Source organism: Gossypium hirsutum, chromosome D01, assembly GCF_007990345.1.
Source record: "Gossypium hirsutum isolate 1008001.06 chromosome D01, Gossypium_hirsutum_v2.1, whole genome shotgun sequence".
In the NCBI taxonomy this organism is placed as follows: domain Eukaryota; kingdom Viridiplantae; phylum Streptophyta; class Magnoliopsida; order Malvales; family Malvaceae; genus Gossypium; species Gossypium hirsutum.
In genome coordinates this window covers 27,885,203-27,903,992 of record NC_053437.1, presented here as the reverse complement: position 1 = coordinate 27,903,992, position 18,790 = coordinate 27,885,203, and the positions used below count along the sequence as shown (strand labels likewise).

At 32.5% G+C, this 18,790-nt stretch overlaps 1 protein-coding gene across 1 annotated transcript; it reads left to right on the top strand.

Moving 5' to 3' along the window:
* The first annotated feature begins 265 nt into the window (after nt 1-265).
* On the top strand, nt 266-1,960 carry LOC121213518 (insulin-degrading enzyme-like 1, peroxisomal). The gene is made up of 3 exons (XM_041086288.1): nt 266-345; nt 1,202-1,324; nt 1,472-1,960. The coding sequence occupies exons 1-3, from the start codon at nt 301-303 to the stop codon at nt 1,697-1,699; spliced, it is 396 nt and encodes a 131-aa protein (XP_040942222.1). The 5' UTR covers nt 266-300; the 3' UTR covers nt 1,700-1,960.
* The last annotated feature ends 16,830 nt before the right edge of the window (nt 1,961-18,790 follow it).

Sequence of the window (18,790 nt, the reverse complement as noted above, 5' to 3'; positions counted from 1 at the left end):
CTTTTGATATTATGAAATGAACAATTTCTACATTACCTAGGCCAGAGGTATGATAGAAAAAAAAATTCTTCTTATTTTATTCCAGGATTGTCCGCCAAATGTTAAGGTCTTTAATTGTCTCTCATTAGGAATGATTTCGGTATTCATGGGTTGCTGTTCATTATCCAGTCTACAGTAAAGGTGAATAATAGGTTCTTTCTTTTGTATATACCTCCTACCTTGTACCTTTTAACTTAAGAACACAATCTCTCTTAACAAGATCCTAGACATATTGATTCCAGAGTTGAGTCATTCCTCAGAATGTTTGAGAGTAAACTGTCTGAAATGAAAAATGATGAATTTAAGGTAAGATGGAGAGTTCTTCTGCTGGAAGTAATTTCTTTTCCTTTTTTTCTTTTTTTTTACGGACTTTATTTTTAAACTGCACGACAGTCTAAAGGTAATTTATGAGGTGGTTTTATAGAGCACTAGTAGCCTTGTTAGGAAAACTTGGCTTTCGATACAAAGTTTTTCTAATTCAAGTTATTGATGTAATTTAACTTCGACCTCTAGTGGGATTTTGTTATTTTATGTACTTCTGGAATGGCCTTTGTCGTGGTCCATGGGTCTTAGTTTGGGCTTAATTGAGATATTAGGACATCAAAATATTTTTTCATAGTATAATATTAAGGAACAATATTTGGTATATTGTCTATGGAATTTAAAAGTTTTGCAAATAAAACTTGGGTTGATGACAAGTGTAAAATTTAAAACTCTGCTCATGGAATTGAAAAAGTATACTGCCGGTATATCATCCTAATATTAATTGAGGCTATTGTATTTCTATTTTTTTAATATCCTAGTCTAAGAAAGATGGTTAGTAATTCAAAACCGGAGTTACCCGAGAATTTGTGAGAGAGAGAGAGAGAGAGAGAGTGATACGTAATCTTCTTTCTTCGTTTGACAATTCAGCCTCATAACAATTGGAAATCCTTTGTCTAATGAGCATCTTAGTTGAATTTTCTGTGCATTTAGTAGATGGAGGAATTTCAAATTAATTCCAATATTTTTATTAAACATTTGTTGCAAGCTTGCATGCTCATGACTTCCCCCCCCCCCATCCCCGCCACCCCCCGCCCCCCAAGATTCGATTTGTATGATCTTTGGTTGGGTTTGAATGAGAGCTTGTCATCTAATCGTAAATTCCTGACTTTTTACACAGAGCAACGTAAATGCATTGATCAATATGAAGCTCGAGAAGCACAAAAATTTAAGCGAAGAATCTCAATTTTACTGGACTGAGATCATCAGTGGGACTCCCAAATTTGATAGGAGGGAAGCTGAGGTATCTCAATCAATCTTGATATTTTTCTAAATATTGAAAGGCTACTCATCTAAGAAAACCCATATACATGTTACTTTACTGTTAATCTGCAATGAATATTTTAGTTTTATCTTGAATAGTTCATCTTTTACTATCTGTTTTTAACAGGTTGAAGCATTAAAGAAACTTACACAACAAGAACTGATAGATTTCTTCGATGAAAATACAAAAGTCGGTGCACCTCGAAAGAAAACACTTAGTGTGCGAGTGTACGGGAACCAACATTTGGCAGAATGCAACTCCCAGAAAAGTGAAGCAGTTCAACCAAATACCGTCCAAATAGATGATATCTTTAGTTTTAGAAGATCTCGACCACTTTATGCTTCATTTAGGTGAGGCTTTGGTCTCCCTTGTTGATTGGACATGCTTGCCGTGGAGAAAAGCAGAGATATTCTCCTGTTAGTTTTCATTAAGTTGTTCTACATTGGAGAAAACAGAGGATCCCTCTTGTCTGTGATTGTGTTGTATTGTACTTATTCTCTTGATTCAGAAACAGAATTGTTGTCTGTGATTTTATTTGTTGTATCTTAGGTATGGAAAATAATTCTCTTGGTACAGAAGCAGAATTGTTGCGACTCCAATATTCAACAAATTAAACTTGTGGTCCGAATATATTGATTGAATTTGAATGTGCATGTCTATGTTACTTTATGTACACACATTTCAATGAGGGCCAAATAGGGATGTGTGTTTGCTATGAGTTAGGTTATTCTATCATTAGCTTGATATCAAATAGATGTAACACTTCCTATGCGTCACGTGCATGGCATCGAATATAATAAAAATTATAAGTGTGTTAAGATTTTGAGTGCATTACAAGTAAATTTACTGTTTGGTTAGTAAATTATAAAAAATTATAATTTAATCATTTAACTATTCAAAACCATTTTGTTAACTCGCTAATGGATATTAATGAGGACCGTTAAGTTGTAAATCACTTAATCAAAGACGTAATGATCCATTTTTGCCCGGGCCCAAAATTAAATAAAATAAAATCAAATCAAATAAAAATAATAAAAAAAGTCCATTTACAAAAGAGGCCCAAATATCCCAAAATATAAAAATCCTAAGCAGCCCGTTGGCCCACAACCTAAACTCATTCTTAGAAACCCTAGCTCCCATGTGCGCCGCTCCTCCTCGGGCGCACCGCCCGTGCCTCGTCTCGAGGTCTGACCCTCTCTGTCGTTGTTTCACCAAAATAGCAAAGGGATCTACCCCTCCATCGTCATTGACTCCACCACTTGCAAGAAAAAAGAAAGAAAAAGGAATATGAAAGCAGAGAAAGAAACAACAAGAAAAAGCAGGAAACAGTAGCACAAGAACAGTGTAATATGGCTATAAAAGCCAAACATAACAATGTAATATTTTACAGACAATCAAATACAAAAAAGAAACAAAAACATCAATCGAAAACAAAAAAAAATCAGAAGGTTTACTTCTACTTTCGTTTTAATTTTTTTGTTTTATTTTATTCTACCCTTTTTTCTTTGTTTTGCATGCGAAAATAAAAAGAAAGGGAAAACAGTTTAAAAAAAAAACTTACCGAAAGCTCTTTAGGCCTTTTTTTTTACATTTTTGAAAGGTTCTCGGGAAATATTCCCCTAGATTCGGGCTCCAGAGGTCGGAGCATTCAGGGCTGCGACTTTTAGGTTTTCCGGCCACCGTGGACGGAAGCGCCATTGTCAGTGACCGGTGGCCGGCACAGTGGCGAACCGCCGGAGCCAAGGCTTGACTTAAGGGCTTTGAGAGAGAGGGGGGAGAGTTTTTCAGATTTTTTTTTTCAGGGATGAAATGATTTTTTTTTGTAAAAATTTTGACTTATATAAGCGTATGAAACAGCGTCGTTTTGGGCCTAAGCTTCAGACGCCAAAATGGCATCGTTTTGAAGCGGAGCCCGTCGACCCGACCCGATCCGCCTGGTAGATCCGAGTGTTTTTGTGACTAGGGTATAATTGCCACACTATTCCTTCCGCTTCTTAAATGGTTTTCAATGCCGCCCTTTTTTATTTTTCTATTTTATCACTAAATTTTAATTTGCTTTCGATTTAGTCCTTAGTATGTTGACCCCTTGGGGAATGACGCTTGTCCTCGAGTTTTGGGTTAATTACTCATTTAATCCATGTTTTTCTTCGTGCATATCATTTTGGTCCTTTTATTCTGTTTTATTAGATTAGTTTTTATTATTTACGATTTTTACCCCAAATTTCATTTAAGTTTCAATTTAATCCTTGCTTATTTAACTTCAACCTTTTTACAAATTTTTTATTATTATCTATTTATTTGTTTATTTTTATATATGCTCAAAAATTAGATTGTATATACTTTCTTATTTGTACATATTTATTTATTATTGTTGTCATTATTATTTTATTTTTTTATCTTTTTTTCTTGGTATTTTATTATTTCTTTCATTATTTTTGGTAATTTTCATCTCATACATATTTATCTTTTCAATCATGCATCTTCCATTTTTTTTAAGTCACTTTATCTATTTTATTATTATTATGATGTGATTAATAATAATAATATTATTATTATTATTGCATTACTATTATTATAGTACTCCCTAATGTCATTTTAATTTCAATTTGATACTTGATTTATTTAACTTCTATCCCTTTTCTTTAAACTGTTTTATTCATTAGTTTATTTATTTCATTTATTCATTTATTTATTAGTCCTTCAATCTTATTTAATAATTAAAGTTCATTTATTTATATTTTTATGTATTTTTATATTTTACTATTATTATTTATTTATATAATTTATTACAAATTATATCCTTAATTTCATTTATGCTTTAACTTGGTTCTTTATTTCTGATATTTTATAAATTATCTTCCCTTATATTTATTTATGTATTTGTTTCTTTTGTCTTTATTCATTTTTATTTGGCATTGTCCTTTATATGCGTTGTTGCTATTATTATTGTTATTATTTATTTTATTTATCTTTTGATTGTTCATATTAATGTTAAAATAGTGTACATTATATGGTTCTCGTAAATTGTTTTATTAGTATATTCATTATTATCATTTATTAATGCGACATTTCATTCATGTATCATTTTAAATATTACATATTTCTTACCCAAATTTGTAAAAAAGAAAATTTCGAAAATAAAGGCAATATTCTGTATTTAGAAATTCGAGAAGTCGTGCCCTAACTTACTGGGTTTCGATTTTCCTCACATTGAACCTAAATAACCGAATATTCTTTTAAAATTAAAATAAGTGAGGTTTAAATAAAAATATATAAGGCAAGCTTATTCTCAAAAATACGAGGTGTCGTGTCCTAACTTACGGGATGTGACATTTTGTGACTTCGAGATAAGGAGACATTTTACACCTTTTGATTTATTCGAGTAATTTTAATTAAAAATAACACAATATAAAGAGGGATCGTATTTTAAATTCTTTTCGAGTTTTTAATTTTCGACATTAAGACATTAAGTAATCAGCTAGGTACCAATTTTGGGCGTATCCAGGGTGCTAATCCTTCCTCGTGCATAACCGACTCCCGAACCCATTTTCTGGATTTTTGTAGACCGAAAAATAATGTTTTAATAAATCAAACTATTTATTAAAACGATCAAATTGTGAGGTGATCCGATCACACCTAATAAAAAGGATTGGTGGCGACTCCCATGTTCGTTTTGATTTTCAAAAATCAAAGTCGACCCCCTTTTACAAAAAACCGGTTTCGACAAAAGACATATGATTGTCATGTGAATTGTAATTAAATTACATTAAAATCTACTTGAAAATTTTTCTTATCACATCTAAGCTCAAAATACAGAAAAAAAACTATCATACCTTTACTACTAACTCTACTAAATCTTTAAGATATGGTTAGGTTACATCTTGTCATATCCTAATAAATTATCCATGACCGTCTAACCTTTACATAGTAGGGCATCTGTTTAGAGGGGTTCACACCAAGCTCCTCTTCTATATAAATTCCTTTTATCACCTAAGAGATTTCAAGTTACTATTGTTGACACTCTACCCAAATCTCACAAGTTTCTAAACATACTTAAGCCACCCTACCAACTCGTGGCACATTGTTGTCTTTTTTATGTCATTCAATAACAACAACTAGCATCAACAAGTAGTCAATGGTACCAAACCAACACACCATATGATCAATACAATTACTTTTATGGGTATTCTTATAGTGACCCTTATAATTATGGTTACCACCAATTTACTCCATCAAAACTTCAAGTGTCGTCATCCCATTATTATTTTGTTTACCAAAACATGCTAACTGCAAGGAAAACTCGACAATACAAAACTCTACCCTAAAGTTGCAACAATAATTAGAGTTGTAAGCCTAAATTGAACTCCTTTAAATACAACTCCAATAGCATTAGAAAACATTACAACAAAATGCTCAAGTTATTCAAGAGCTTAGACCAAACCAACCCCCTAAACCTAACCACCATTAAGGTAGGAAGATGTTGCCTCCTTAGTATCGAGCTACCTACATAACCTAATGGGGAATAGCAAGCTGATCAAAGAGAACCATGAAGTATACCATCCTAAATTGGTGCCGTCCTAGAATCAGAATGCGCCTGTAAAGGGTCAAACAAAAGCCTTAAAAAGAGAGATGCATTATTTTTGTAGAACGTGGCTGATGATGTGGATGAACCTATTCCAATGATCTTTAAACTTTAGAAGTTGTTGTTGAAAATATGTCTCACTCTTTCAAGCACCAAAAGAAACATAGAAAGGAATTGACCCTATTGATCATCTCATGAAATGAAATAATTAGATGGAAATCTTTGGTATTTGTAACACACTTAAGTGCAAGGTATTTTTTATGACATTCAAATGATATGTGAGGGGATAGTAGTTGGTAAGGGGTGAGTAAAACTCAATTTGACTTGATTTTTTTTAATTTTGAATTAATCGAATCGAGTTATTTAGTTTTTTCAAGTCAACTCAAATAACTAGTTCTCAGTTTCGAGTTCAAGTTGAGTTGAATTTTACAATTCAGATAACTCAAGTAATTCGAATAACTGTTGAGGATGTGCCTTAGACTTGCTTAATAATAGGTCTGTAGACCAAGTCTTTAGGGATTTAACTTTATGTTATATGATTTTAGGCGTAAGTTAAGGGTTTGTGGCATGTTTTTTAGGAGTAACTTTTGCGGGTTTTTGTTATATTTTTACTATATAATATGAACAATACAAAAAATTATAGTGTGCTTCCAATATATATTTCTTTCATATTTTCTGTGTTTTATATTGTTGCTAAAATACCAACAATTGGTATCTGAGCTTTTATCTTAAAGGATCTGTGAGTTGAGAGAAACACATAAGCTTTAGACATGGAAGTTGACACAATGTTTTCTCATATTGTTCTACCAATTTTTTATAATGGTAACTATCAAGCTTGGGTTGTTAGAATGACAATCTATCTTGATGCAATGGATCTTTGGGACGCAGTAGAAGAAGACTACAATGTTCCATCTTTACCAGCAAATCTAATGATGAATCAATTGAAGAATCACAAAGAGAAGAAGACAAGGAAGTCCAAAGCTAAAGCATGTTTTTTCTCTGCTATTTCAAGCAAAATATTTACAAGAATCATGAATTTAGGGTCAGCAAAAGAAATTTAGGACTACCTCAAGAAAGAATATCAGGGCAATGATAGAACAAAAAATATGCAAGTGCTCAATCTGATCAGAGAGTTTGAAATGATGAAAATGAAAGAGACAGAAACCATTAAAGACTATTCTGACAAGTTGGAGGGCATAGTAAACAAGGTAAGATTATTGGGTAAGGATTTTTCCGATGATTGAATAGTGCAAAAATTTCTTGTCATTTTGCCTAAAAAATATGAGTCTAAAATTTCTTCATTAGAAGAATATAAGGACTTGTCAAGTATATCCTTGGTAGAATTAGTAAATGCATTGCAGACTCTAGAACAAAAAAGAAAAATGAGACAAGAAGCATCAGTAGAGGGTGCTTTTCAAGAAAAGTTTGAAAATTCAGGAGGCAAAAACAAGAAAATTAAAGATGAGACCAACAACAATAACAACAATGAGACATATCCATCATGTCCACATTGTAAGAAGACAAATCACTTGCCAAAAAAATGTTGGTGGAGGCCTGTTATTAAATGTAGAAAATGTGGTAGTATTGGGCACATAGAGCGAGTCTGTGAGTCTCAACAACATGAAAAGGCAAAAGCATCTATTGAGCAACAAGAAAATGAGTTCCTTTTTGTGGCGACATGTTTCTCTAATAATTCTTGGTTGATCGATAGCGGTTGCAGAATCACATGACCAATGACCCAACACTTTTCAAAGAACTTGATAAAACTATCATTTCCAAAATAAAAATTGAAAATGGTGAGTTTATTCCAGTTAAGGGCAAAAATGAACAGTGTTTGTTGAAAATTTAACTGGTTTGAAACACATAACTGATGTTCTATATTTGTCTAACATTGACCAAAATCTTCTAAGTGTTGGGCAGTTGATTGAAAAAGGATTCAAGATCATATTTGAAGACAAATGGTGCTTAATCAAATACTTAAAAGGCAGAGATGTATTAAAAGTAAAAATGAAAGCGAAAAGTTTTGTTCTAAATCAATAGAGGAGAAGTCAACAATGAAGCAATTGCTAGAGACTCCTTAGTACTTTAATGACAACATTGATGATGTTCCAGTTCGTGACACAAGAGCTTTATCTAAAATTTATGAAAGGTGCAATGTTGCTATATTTAAGTCTTCTAAGTTTAAAGAAGCTGAGAAGGGTGACAAGCGGATTGAAGCAATGAGAGAAACGCAACTCGAGGCATTCCAAGTCAAGGGATAAGAGGAGAAAGTCTACATGTTAAATAAGGTCTCATGTGGTCTTAAACAAATATCTAGGGCCTGGTACAACAAGATTGATGGATATCATTTGAAAGAAGAAAAGAAGATTAGTGAAATCAAGTTTGTTTTTTGCAAGACTGAAGATCAAATTGCGGATATGTTAACCAAGGCTCTTCCAAAAGTTAGATTTAAAGTTTTAAGAAATAAATTAGGCTTTTTCAATTACTAAAGCAAGGAGGAGGGTTGAGAATGTGCCTTAGACTTGCTTAATAATAGATCTGTAGACCAAGTCTTTAAGGATTTAAATTTATGTTACATGATTTTAGCAGTAAGTTAAGTGTTTGTGGCATGTTTTTTAGGAGTACTTTTGCAGGTTTTTGTTATTTTTTTACTATATAATATGAACAATACAACATATTATAATGTGCTTCTAATATATCTTTCTTTCATATTTTCTGTGTTTTATACTGTTGTAAAATACCAACAATAACTCAAATAACATACCCTATCAATTTTGAAAATAATCAAATTGATCTCTTTCACAAGTAAAAATTTTTAACAAATAATTTTCAAAAATTCAAAATATTTATAAAAATTTTGAAATTTATATTTTTAATAAAAATTAAAAAAATTAATAACTCTAAAAAAATTCTAAAGAATATATAAATAAGCTTAAAAATTCTAAAATAATAATTTTTGGACTTAAATAAGTAAATTATAAGTTTATCATACTAAGGTATCTTAATTTTTTTCTCTTATTTTGCTTTGAAAGAGTTTCAAATATATATGGTTTCAAATTTATGTGCTCTAAAATGGAATTAGTTATATTGTAATAAGATTTTAATTTGGCACGTTCAATTTTTTTTAATTTTAACTCGAACAATTTCACTCAATTCTACTTGACTCGATTTGAAAAAAATTGAAATCAAATTAGGATGACAAAATGAGGCTCATAACTCAATTAACTAAAATTATTTTCACTTGATTCAACTTGATTCGATTGAATGCTCACCCCTAGTATTTGGACTGACTTGCGTGTAACACATTACACTCAATTCGAAAGATGATTGCATATAAAACATCACATTCATCATTGAAATGACTCAAACAAATGATCATACATAAAAAAATCCAAGTTTAAAACATGATATATGATTCTTTGGGTGACTATAGATCAACATAGATAAAAATTTGGTTTAAACGGGTTTTAAAACATCAATTAGGACCCAAAATACAAAAATAGCAAGCCAAGTTTCAATACCTAGCACTTGTGTACCGATACTTGGGTCAATGTATTAACAATTTAGCTTCAATGTTTCAAGGTTCCAATACAACCAAGGGATGTATCGATACCAATAAGCAAGTATTGATACTCAGGGCTACGTATTATTGACTTCAAAAATATCAATACTTGCTATGAGATTCTAATACTTTAGTATGAGGTACTAAACATGTAATAATACGTAGCCCTGAGGTACTAATTCTACTAATTTAGTATGAGGTACTAATTTAGTATGAGGTACTAAACATGTAATAATACTTGCTATGAGATTCTACGTATTATTGACTTCAAAAAAATCTAGATTTTTAGCTTTTAGGCCAATTTAAGTCATGCAATCATGGCTTAAACATCAACCAAACATGTAAAACACTTAACCAACATAATACCAATACGAATTCCAAGTTAAAACATTGCCAAAACATATTATTTCATACACAGAAACACATTAAATGAAGAATTGACCCCTTAAGTAGTTAAATAGCAACTTGAGTCAACATGCAAACATCAAAATTTCTTAATAAAGAAACATAATCGATGCATCAAAATTTCCAAAAATATCAAATATGTACCAAATATTCCAAATATGTAAGAACATCACAAAAGTTCCAACCAAATATTCCAAATAATTTTTGAACTCTTTGAAAGAGTTTTGAATATGCTGCCAACACGCTCTGTATGCATAACAGCCAAATATGCCACTCCTTAGGTGTAGCCTCGGCATCGTCCCTCTTGACTTGAACTTAAATCAATTCGCCTATAGCAAAACACACCCATATAAGTTCATAAGAACTTAGTGAGGAAGACATCATTTACCTGTGTCATTTTTGCACATCTCAACTGGTAACTTATTTAGATGATCATATCATTTTGAACCTTAAACTTAGTCACTGTGAATACTCTCTCAATTTCTATTATTATTTACCAATCAGATACTATACCTTGCTCAAAGCTCATTTCTTACCCATTAACATCTTCAATATGCCACTTACCTTTTTCAATCTGGTCTTTCATGAGCTTTTACAGAGATCTATACGATCGAATCACCGTCACTCTTGTATACATAACTTTAAGCCGTTGTTCCACAATCCATGTTTGATCATCTATACATAACATGTATATTCCTTCTGATATACAACTAGAAAATTCTTTACTTAGAATATGTTTCTTTTATGTTTACCCATCACTTCTTCTATATCTCATTTGAATCGCAATCTTATATAACACTTTATCGTAGCCTATAGAGACACTATACCTTACTGACCTTTCTATTCACACTTACAAGCCATGTTGAATGTGCCAAAATTGTTTAATACAAAATTCACCAAGAATCATTCTTTTAGGTTATGCCTTTGCGAGCTTTACTAAGATACGCCACAAAGGCTATCACGTCAAAATTTGCCACACAAGTTATTGATTCATTGTTTGCCACAAGAGTGATTCTTAATAGCGTGCCACAAAGGCATTCTTTACGAAGTTTGTGACAAAGACATTCTTTTCACATTCCGCCACAAAGGTTTCGTTGCGGGGTTCACCATAGAGGCTATCCCTTCATGATTCGCCACAAAGGCATTTCTTTCATATTATGCCACATAGGCTATCATTGCAAGGTTTGCCAAAGAGGCTATCCCTTCATGATTCGCCACAAATGCATTCCTTTCCTAACATGTTTATGATATGGATTTGTCTAAACTCACATTATGTGAGGTTTGCCCATCATCGTCTTGGGACACACAAAGAACCCTATTGGGTAATCACCGTCCTTTAGTTCCTTCTGGAAGGTGCCATGTACATGGGCTTTTCCTTCAATATTATATCAAAGATCATGTTTTCAGTCCCGACAGACCCCTTTAGACTCCCTCACAATGAACAGACAGAGCTTGACAAACTCTTCAAGTACTAACATCGCTTAAGACTCAAAACTTCAATTCACTAATCATACACTTCATCACATGCATTTTAGGTGTGTCATACAACCATACTCAAACTTCACAAACTTGTCAATCTCATACAAACTATGTAACAACCCATTTTCACTAATATCGAAAATAGTAATTTTGGAACCATAATTTTGATGAGTAAATTATTATTTTATTGTTTTTGGAACTATATTAAGGTTGTATTAAAATTTTATTAAGAAATTTAGATGTTTAAATGGTTAATTAGGTGAAAAGGACTAAATCGTAAAAAGCTTAAAAGTTGAGTTCTATTTGCTAAAGGGGTCAAATGGCTATGGAATTATAAACTAAAGGACTTGAATGGTAATTAGAACATTTGATGAATTATTGGATATTTATGGATATGGTTTTGATGAGATTATGATAAAATTTTGAGGTTAAAATGGTAATTAGGTAATTAAATTTAAAACAAAAGAAAAGAAAATAGGTATCATCTTTTATTTCTTAACCTTAAACCAATTTTAATAGAATAAAACCTCCATAGATGAGTGCTTGGTTTGTATAGGTTCTTTGTAGTGCATTGTATGTGTTTTTCATCTCGTTTCTAATGATTTTTATGTTTTTGAGTTTGTTGTAGCTTAATCTAGCTAGCCCGAGGGTTAATTTGTAAAATTGTTAAAGATTGAGGGTTATGTCATCGATGTTTTTGAGTATTTTTTGGTGTTAAATGATAGATTATGAATCTTTGTTGTAAAATAAACAAGTTTTGTTAAGTGAGTTTTGATGAATTTTGGAAATAGGGACTAACTTGTTAAAGATATAAATTCTAGGGTTTTATGGTGAAATGATGGTAAATATGGGTTGTTCCAAGGTCCCTTGCATAATTTTTTTTAACATGGATTTGGGTTAAAATGGTTAGATTTTAAGTTATAAGCTTAAGGACTAAATTGTGAAAAAGTTAAAATGTTAGGGGCAAATTGGTAATTTTGCATAAATATGAAATGTGGATTAAATTGAATACTAGAAGTATTTAATTGATTGAAATTACCTATTTAGATCAAGATAAACTATGTACGGACCTAGATCGGGAAAAAGCAAAAGCTTCAGATTAGCTTGATTTAACTATTACGCCCTAATTGTGGAGGTAAATTCGTATGAACAGTTATCACATTAAAGTTATTTAAATTGAATGTTTACTATCTTATGTTTAATGTAAATGATCAATATATAAACGTATCAATGCTATGACAAATTGACAGATAATGATTCCCCATTGATAGGACATGTTGACCTATAGCTCGTGTGGGTAGGCTCATTTCATAGCTCGTCTAATCAATGATGTAAAGGAAAGGTTATAATTATATGTAAAGACACACTTCATGTGAGCTTTCCTGAGTATCCGATGAAATTCTAGATTGTTCAACGGGCAGGAAAAGGGAACGAAAAGGTAAGTATGCAATTAGAGTGAATCATGACTTAATGAATGGAAACATGAACTATATGATGTTGTTCTTATGGTTGATTTCATTATATCAGGGAAAAACTTACTAATTTGTGAGTTGGTGATGTTGGATAGGCATTTCTAAGCTTATTGCATTGATGATGAGTTATGTTTAATCTATGTATGGTAATATTGAAATGGTAAGTTATGTTTAAGTTCAGACGAGCTTACTACGCACTCGTTGCTTACGTAGTTGTTTTCCTTTGTTTTATAGATTATCAGAAGCTCAATTTGTTTGGAAGCTCGTCAGAGACCTATCACACTATCTAGTTGTTAATTTAGTAGTTTTTGAGCATTTTGGCCAAGGTTTATAATGGCATGTATAAGGTGTTGTAATGTTATTTTGATGAATGTGTTGTTGGTGCTTTGGCATGTATAAACATTTGGAAGCTGTGTTGGTTTGGTACCATTTGTCTTTGGTTACCTTGCTATGCATGTTTATAAGGTCTTTTATAGTATGTTTAAATGGTTTGAGAATGGTCAATATGTGGTATGTTTTGGTAAGTAATTGAGCTAGATTATGATGCTTAAAAATTAGGTAATGTTGACTTGTGATGGCATATTATGTTTTGGTATGTTTAAGGTGCCTTTGAATGGTACATTGGTTAGGTAAATTAGGATATTGAAATGGCAATTTGATGTGTGCTTTGGTGATGTTTAGGTCCCTTTAAAGTGTGCTTAAATGGGTTGAAAGGTTATATATGTAATGGTATGAAATGACTTGATTTAGGTGAAATTTTGGGTTCACACGGCCTGAGACACAAGCGTGTAACTCAATCGTGTGAGGCACATGGCCTGGCAACATAGCCTTATGTCATCTGGGAATTTCTTAAGGTTCAAGTTAGTGAGTTACACGGCCTAGCACATAGCCTGACACAGAGGTGTGTGGGGCAACTCAGAGAGTTACACGGCTTGGAACACGGGTGTGTGACCTTACTTAGTGTGTTACACGGGTGAGGACATGGGTCTTTCAAAAGTTACACGGCCTAGGGCCATGTTACAGGACTTGGCCGTGTGTGGCTGTGTGACCCCAATTTTGCAAATTTTGCATTTTTTTCCTAAGCTTCCTAAAATTGCTTCTAAGCTATTTTTAGGGCCTTGAAGGCTCAATTTAGGGATAGTATGTATGGATACGAATGGTTTATGATGTGATTTAATTATTGAATGATAAAATGTTTGAATGTTTCTAATTGTACGATAATACTCTGTAACCCTAATTCAGAGACATAAATGGGTTTAGGGTGTTACAAAAAATACATGCAACCTGAGAAAACATTTTGCCTAGGCATTTCCGGTTTCTATTTCATAGTTCAATCAAATACCACAGAAGTATCTTGTATGGACAATATACATGCAAGATCTAGTACAAAGACTCACCTTCTCACCTACAGCAGCTCAAAACTCCAGATCCAAGCTTCCACCATGCAAATCAGCAACAACTACTGGTATTGAACATGAAAACCCATCAAGATCTATTCATATACCTCTTTTTCCATCATGTCTAAAGTTGAAAAACCCCAAGTAAGGAATTATATCTTCATCTTATTGATTTACTAGATCCAATAGACTTACTCTTTCACAATATAATAGGCAAAGTCATAAATCTTATCTCGTCATGGAGTAATCAGTGATGAAGATCCAGATATACAACTCCAGCTTGAAGGAGAGAGAAATATTGTAAGTTCATTAAGATTTAGGTAACAATACTTCTTGAGGAAAGAATAAGAAAACTCCCTATTTTCTAACCTGAGTATCTATATAAATAACCTAAGCCCTTATTGGAACTTGAAACGTGTCTTAAACTTTCAAGACTGCCTTAATAAAATTTATTTACATTAGTATATGGAAATTCAATATTTTATATTTTTTTCGTTTCATCCTAACTACCTCATTAGTACGTAACTAACTTGATATCCCAATAAACTGGGCATACAACACCTTTGGTGATACCCCAATTTACCCAAAAATCCTCATCATTCTTACTAATCTCTTCTTCTTTACAACTTACCACATTCAGAGAACAATCTTTGCATAATACTCTAACGTTAACCATGCACCCAACCTATAAGCCGAAGGTATCTATTAGGCGAATAGGACTACGCTAGTCAGCTACTTTCTGGTTACCCACCTAACTCAAGACCTGTCAAAACTGGGTGTTACAAACCAATTCTCATTATAAACTAGATTATCAATTTCTCATTAAAGTAGCATAATTAACTAAACTTGGAAATGTATTTGAATATGTTGATATCCATCTGAACCGTATACCTCTACACTAAAAGTATATATAACAAATATCCGAAGCATATACCTCTACACTAAAAGTGCACATAATGCCAATTACAAATCTCTTGGGTGGATTGAGCAGACTCGTATACAGACAAATATTTTTAAGAATTCTATATCCTATGGCATGCCAACTATACCCGATAACTTTCCAAATCATTTAATAGGGTCATCATTAATAACATAACCATTATTAATGCATTCTAATAACCCAATTCAATACAAAATATCAATAACATCACTTTATACTCAATGACACAAACAACTATTCTAAACAATCAATTTCCCACAAGAACATATACTCTAGCATACAAGCATACCATATCTAACATCAACCAACCAATGCCCCAATCAACAATTTAGTTAATAATATTTTAACATAGACCCTAAGCATTCAATTTAGGTGAAAACACAATTTATCAAAATTAGAATGTAGAAACCGAACACCTGTCTACTCCTGCGTTACTTTCACTTCCCCCTGGCCTTAAAGCTTTCAACCACTTCTTTGGCTTCATTTCACAACCAAACAACAAAATCAAAATTGTGCTCATGTTAAGCCTATTAGGATTTTTTATACCCTTAGTGCAATAATTTCATCATTTTTTCTATAAATTACTAAATGACCAAACTTATTATTCATAAAAATAAACAAATGTTGTTCATTTTCTTTATTTTATATTGTCTTCAATGGTTTTTTTGCAACTAAAGAAAAATATATAAGCAAATATTGACTCGTTGATTACCTAAGTTTTAATTTATTTACATTATATGGGTAGATTACAATACGAGAAAAAAACTTATATTAGTAGGTAATTTAAATTGTCCATAGTTCGCAGAATCAAATGGATAGGGGACTATTATGTCATCTATGAGTCCAATTGAGGAGCTAACTTGTCTTTGCTATCGAAGTAAGATTAACTCTCAAAAATAAAGACATAGATGTGATTATCTGGACTAATAATACATTAGATAGGACCCAAGTTAAATGTATCCTAAATTTTTTTATGGATTTATTCACTTATTACGTTCATGGTGTGAATTATCTAAATACTAAGTGATAGATCACGTGTTTATAACTCATGTACTTTAATGTATTGAAAACTTAAGCTTTTACAGTATTGGGCTGAAAGTTGGTATGTTGGGTACATGACTTATGCATGGTATATAATAGGGAGTTTAGTCATGGTAGCTTAGTGGAATGACTCTATGACTAAAGCACTTGTGATTAATTGATAAAGAGTTAGAACTTAATTAGAAATTATTTAAGCCTTAATTATATATATCCAATCGGTCCCTCCACTAGCTCAAAACAACTCTTTGATAGATTGTGTTAAACATGAACACTTGTATGGAACTGTAAATGATTGAATGATAAGAAATGAATCATGGAATTTACTCATTGGAGTAATGTAACACCCCAAACTCAATTTGTTGAACCTGATTTGAATCTTGGGTATTACCACACTAATACATATGTAACTTGACTCTACATACACAAATTGTAATCAATTTGAACTACTTAATTACAAGACTTCATAATACAATACATAAGAATAAACATTGAAGAATTTTAGTTATAATATACAGGAAATTTGATTACAAGTATTACAAAAATGATGTCCTAGTTTAACGTAGTTATCTTGATTTAAAGGTATCTATGTGCCAAATAGACTCGATCACTCCATCAAAGCTTGCTCTGTATGCATAATAACCTGATACACCACTCCTTGGATGTAGTCTCGGCATTGTATCCCCTAGTTACAACTACACATTCAACCTGAAATAGAAAACACAATCCTTATAAGTTCATGAGAACTTAGTGAGAAATAATCGTTTATACCTTAGTCGTTGATTTCCATAAACGGGAAGATAGTCCATCACCATCAGCTCTTTTTCTTAAAATCTTTAGTTTTTTGTCACTAGGGATAGTTTACCATTAACAAAACATAATCCTTTCTTCTATCTACTATATCATGGTCACTGTCCCTTATCATTATTTCATCAATGGCTTCATCCTTTTAAAACTTCTTCTTTTCATGCCCAATTCAATCATGATTTTGTTACTCAATTCTCTTTGCAAAATAATGTTTGAATTCACTTTCCTTACCTTAACTTTCTTCTACTACCTTTCCTTCTTACTGTTCACTAATAGATGCCCTTCATCAAATGTTCAGACATAGCCCTTAGTCAGGTTTGTTCTTATTTTTATTTAACCCATACTTCGAATTCCCCACGTGTTTTGGCGCATTCCAGTTTCTCTATTCTTTTTCTAAAACCATGCAGGATACGCCATAACATTTCATATGAATCTCACCACAAGGGAAGCTCATTAGAATATCTAATCGAAGGCGTAACATGATACACCATAGGGGTTTGTCCTTCTGAGTTTATTAAAACTATTGTTCCTTTCGAGTTCGCCATGAATACCATAGCTTTCTCTCAAGGTCCTCCACAGAGGCGTTTCTTTTGGAGGGTTGCCACAAGGGTTATTCCTTAGAGTGTGCCATAAGGGCATTCCCTTCATAAATCTCCACGAAGGCTTCCTTCTCATAGATAGTCACAAAGACTTCCTTTTTATAGATAACCACAAAAGCTTCCTTTTTATACATAGACACAGAAGCTTCTTTTTTCTAGCATATTCACAATAGGAATTCACCTAGACTCACATTTCGTGAGGTTTTCCCCTTATTGTCCTGGGTCAGGCAGAGAACCCCTTTTGGGTAATTACCTTTCTTTAGTTCTTTTTTCATATGATGCCATAGCCCAACTATGGTCTTACACGATATGGTGTCATGGTCATGGACTTTCCTTTTAGAGATTCATAACAAAAATCGTGTTTTTAGTTCTGAAGGACCCCTTTAGATGACTCCACGAAGATAGACACAAACTCATCATGCTCAGACCCACTTTCATTAGAACATTTCAAATAACATACAGCTAAGACACATATAAATAATCCAAACATATATGTGCAATCATACTCATACTTTATACCGACTTACTTGACCCTAATAGATCTATACCAAGCATGCATATCACTCTCAGCAAACATTAGCACGGTTATAGACGTACTTTAATAACCACACATAAGGTCACATACATATCATATTGTAGCCTCAAGGATCACAACATCATCTTTCAGCCACTCTATTACAGATCTACAACTACCATTATCATACAAACAAGAGTTAGCATAAAAACTCACCTGATTCTCACCCACATTAGTTCAAAACTCTAGATCCAGACTTCCATCGTGTAATCAATAGCAACTACTGCTACAGAACAAGGAAACTCATCAAGATTTATTCATATACCCATTTTTCCATCAGTTTTAACACAAGAAATCCCTAAGAATGACCCTCTTTGTCCATTATCTTACCGATGTACCAAGTCTAATTTATTTACTCTTCATAACACAATATGCTGAGTCTTAAATCTTACCTTGACGTGGTATATTCACTGGTAAAGATCCGAATCTACAACTTTATCTCAAGAGATAGAAGAAAATATTTTGGGTTCCTTTATATCTAGGCAAAAATACTTCTTGAAGAAGGAAGAAGAAAGCTCCCTCTTTTTAGACCTAAATATCTAAATATATAACCCAAGCTCCTATTGGAACCCACCACGTGTGATGCACTT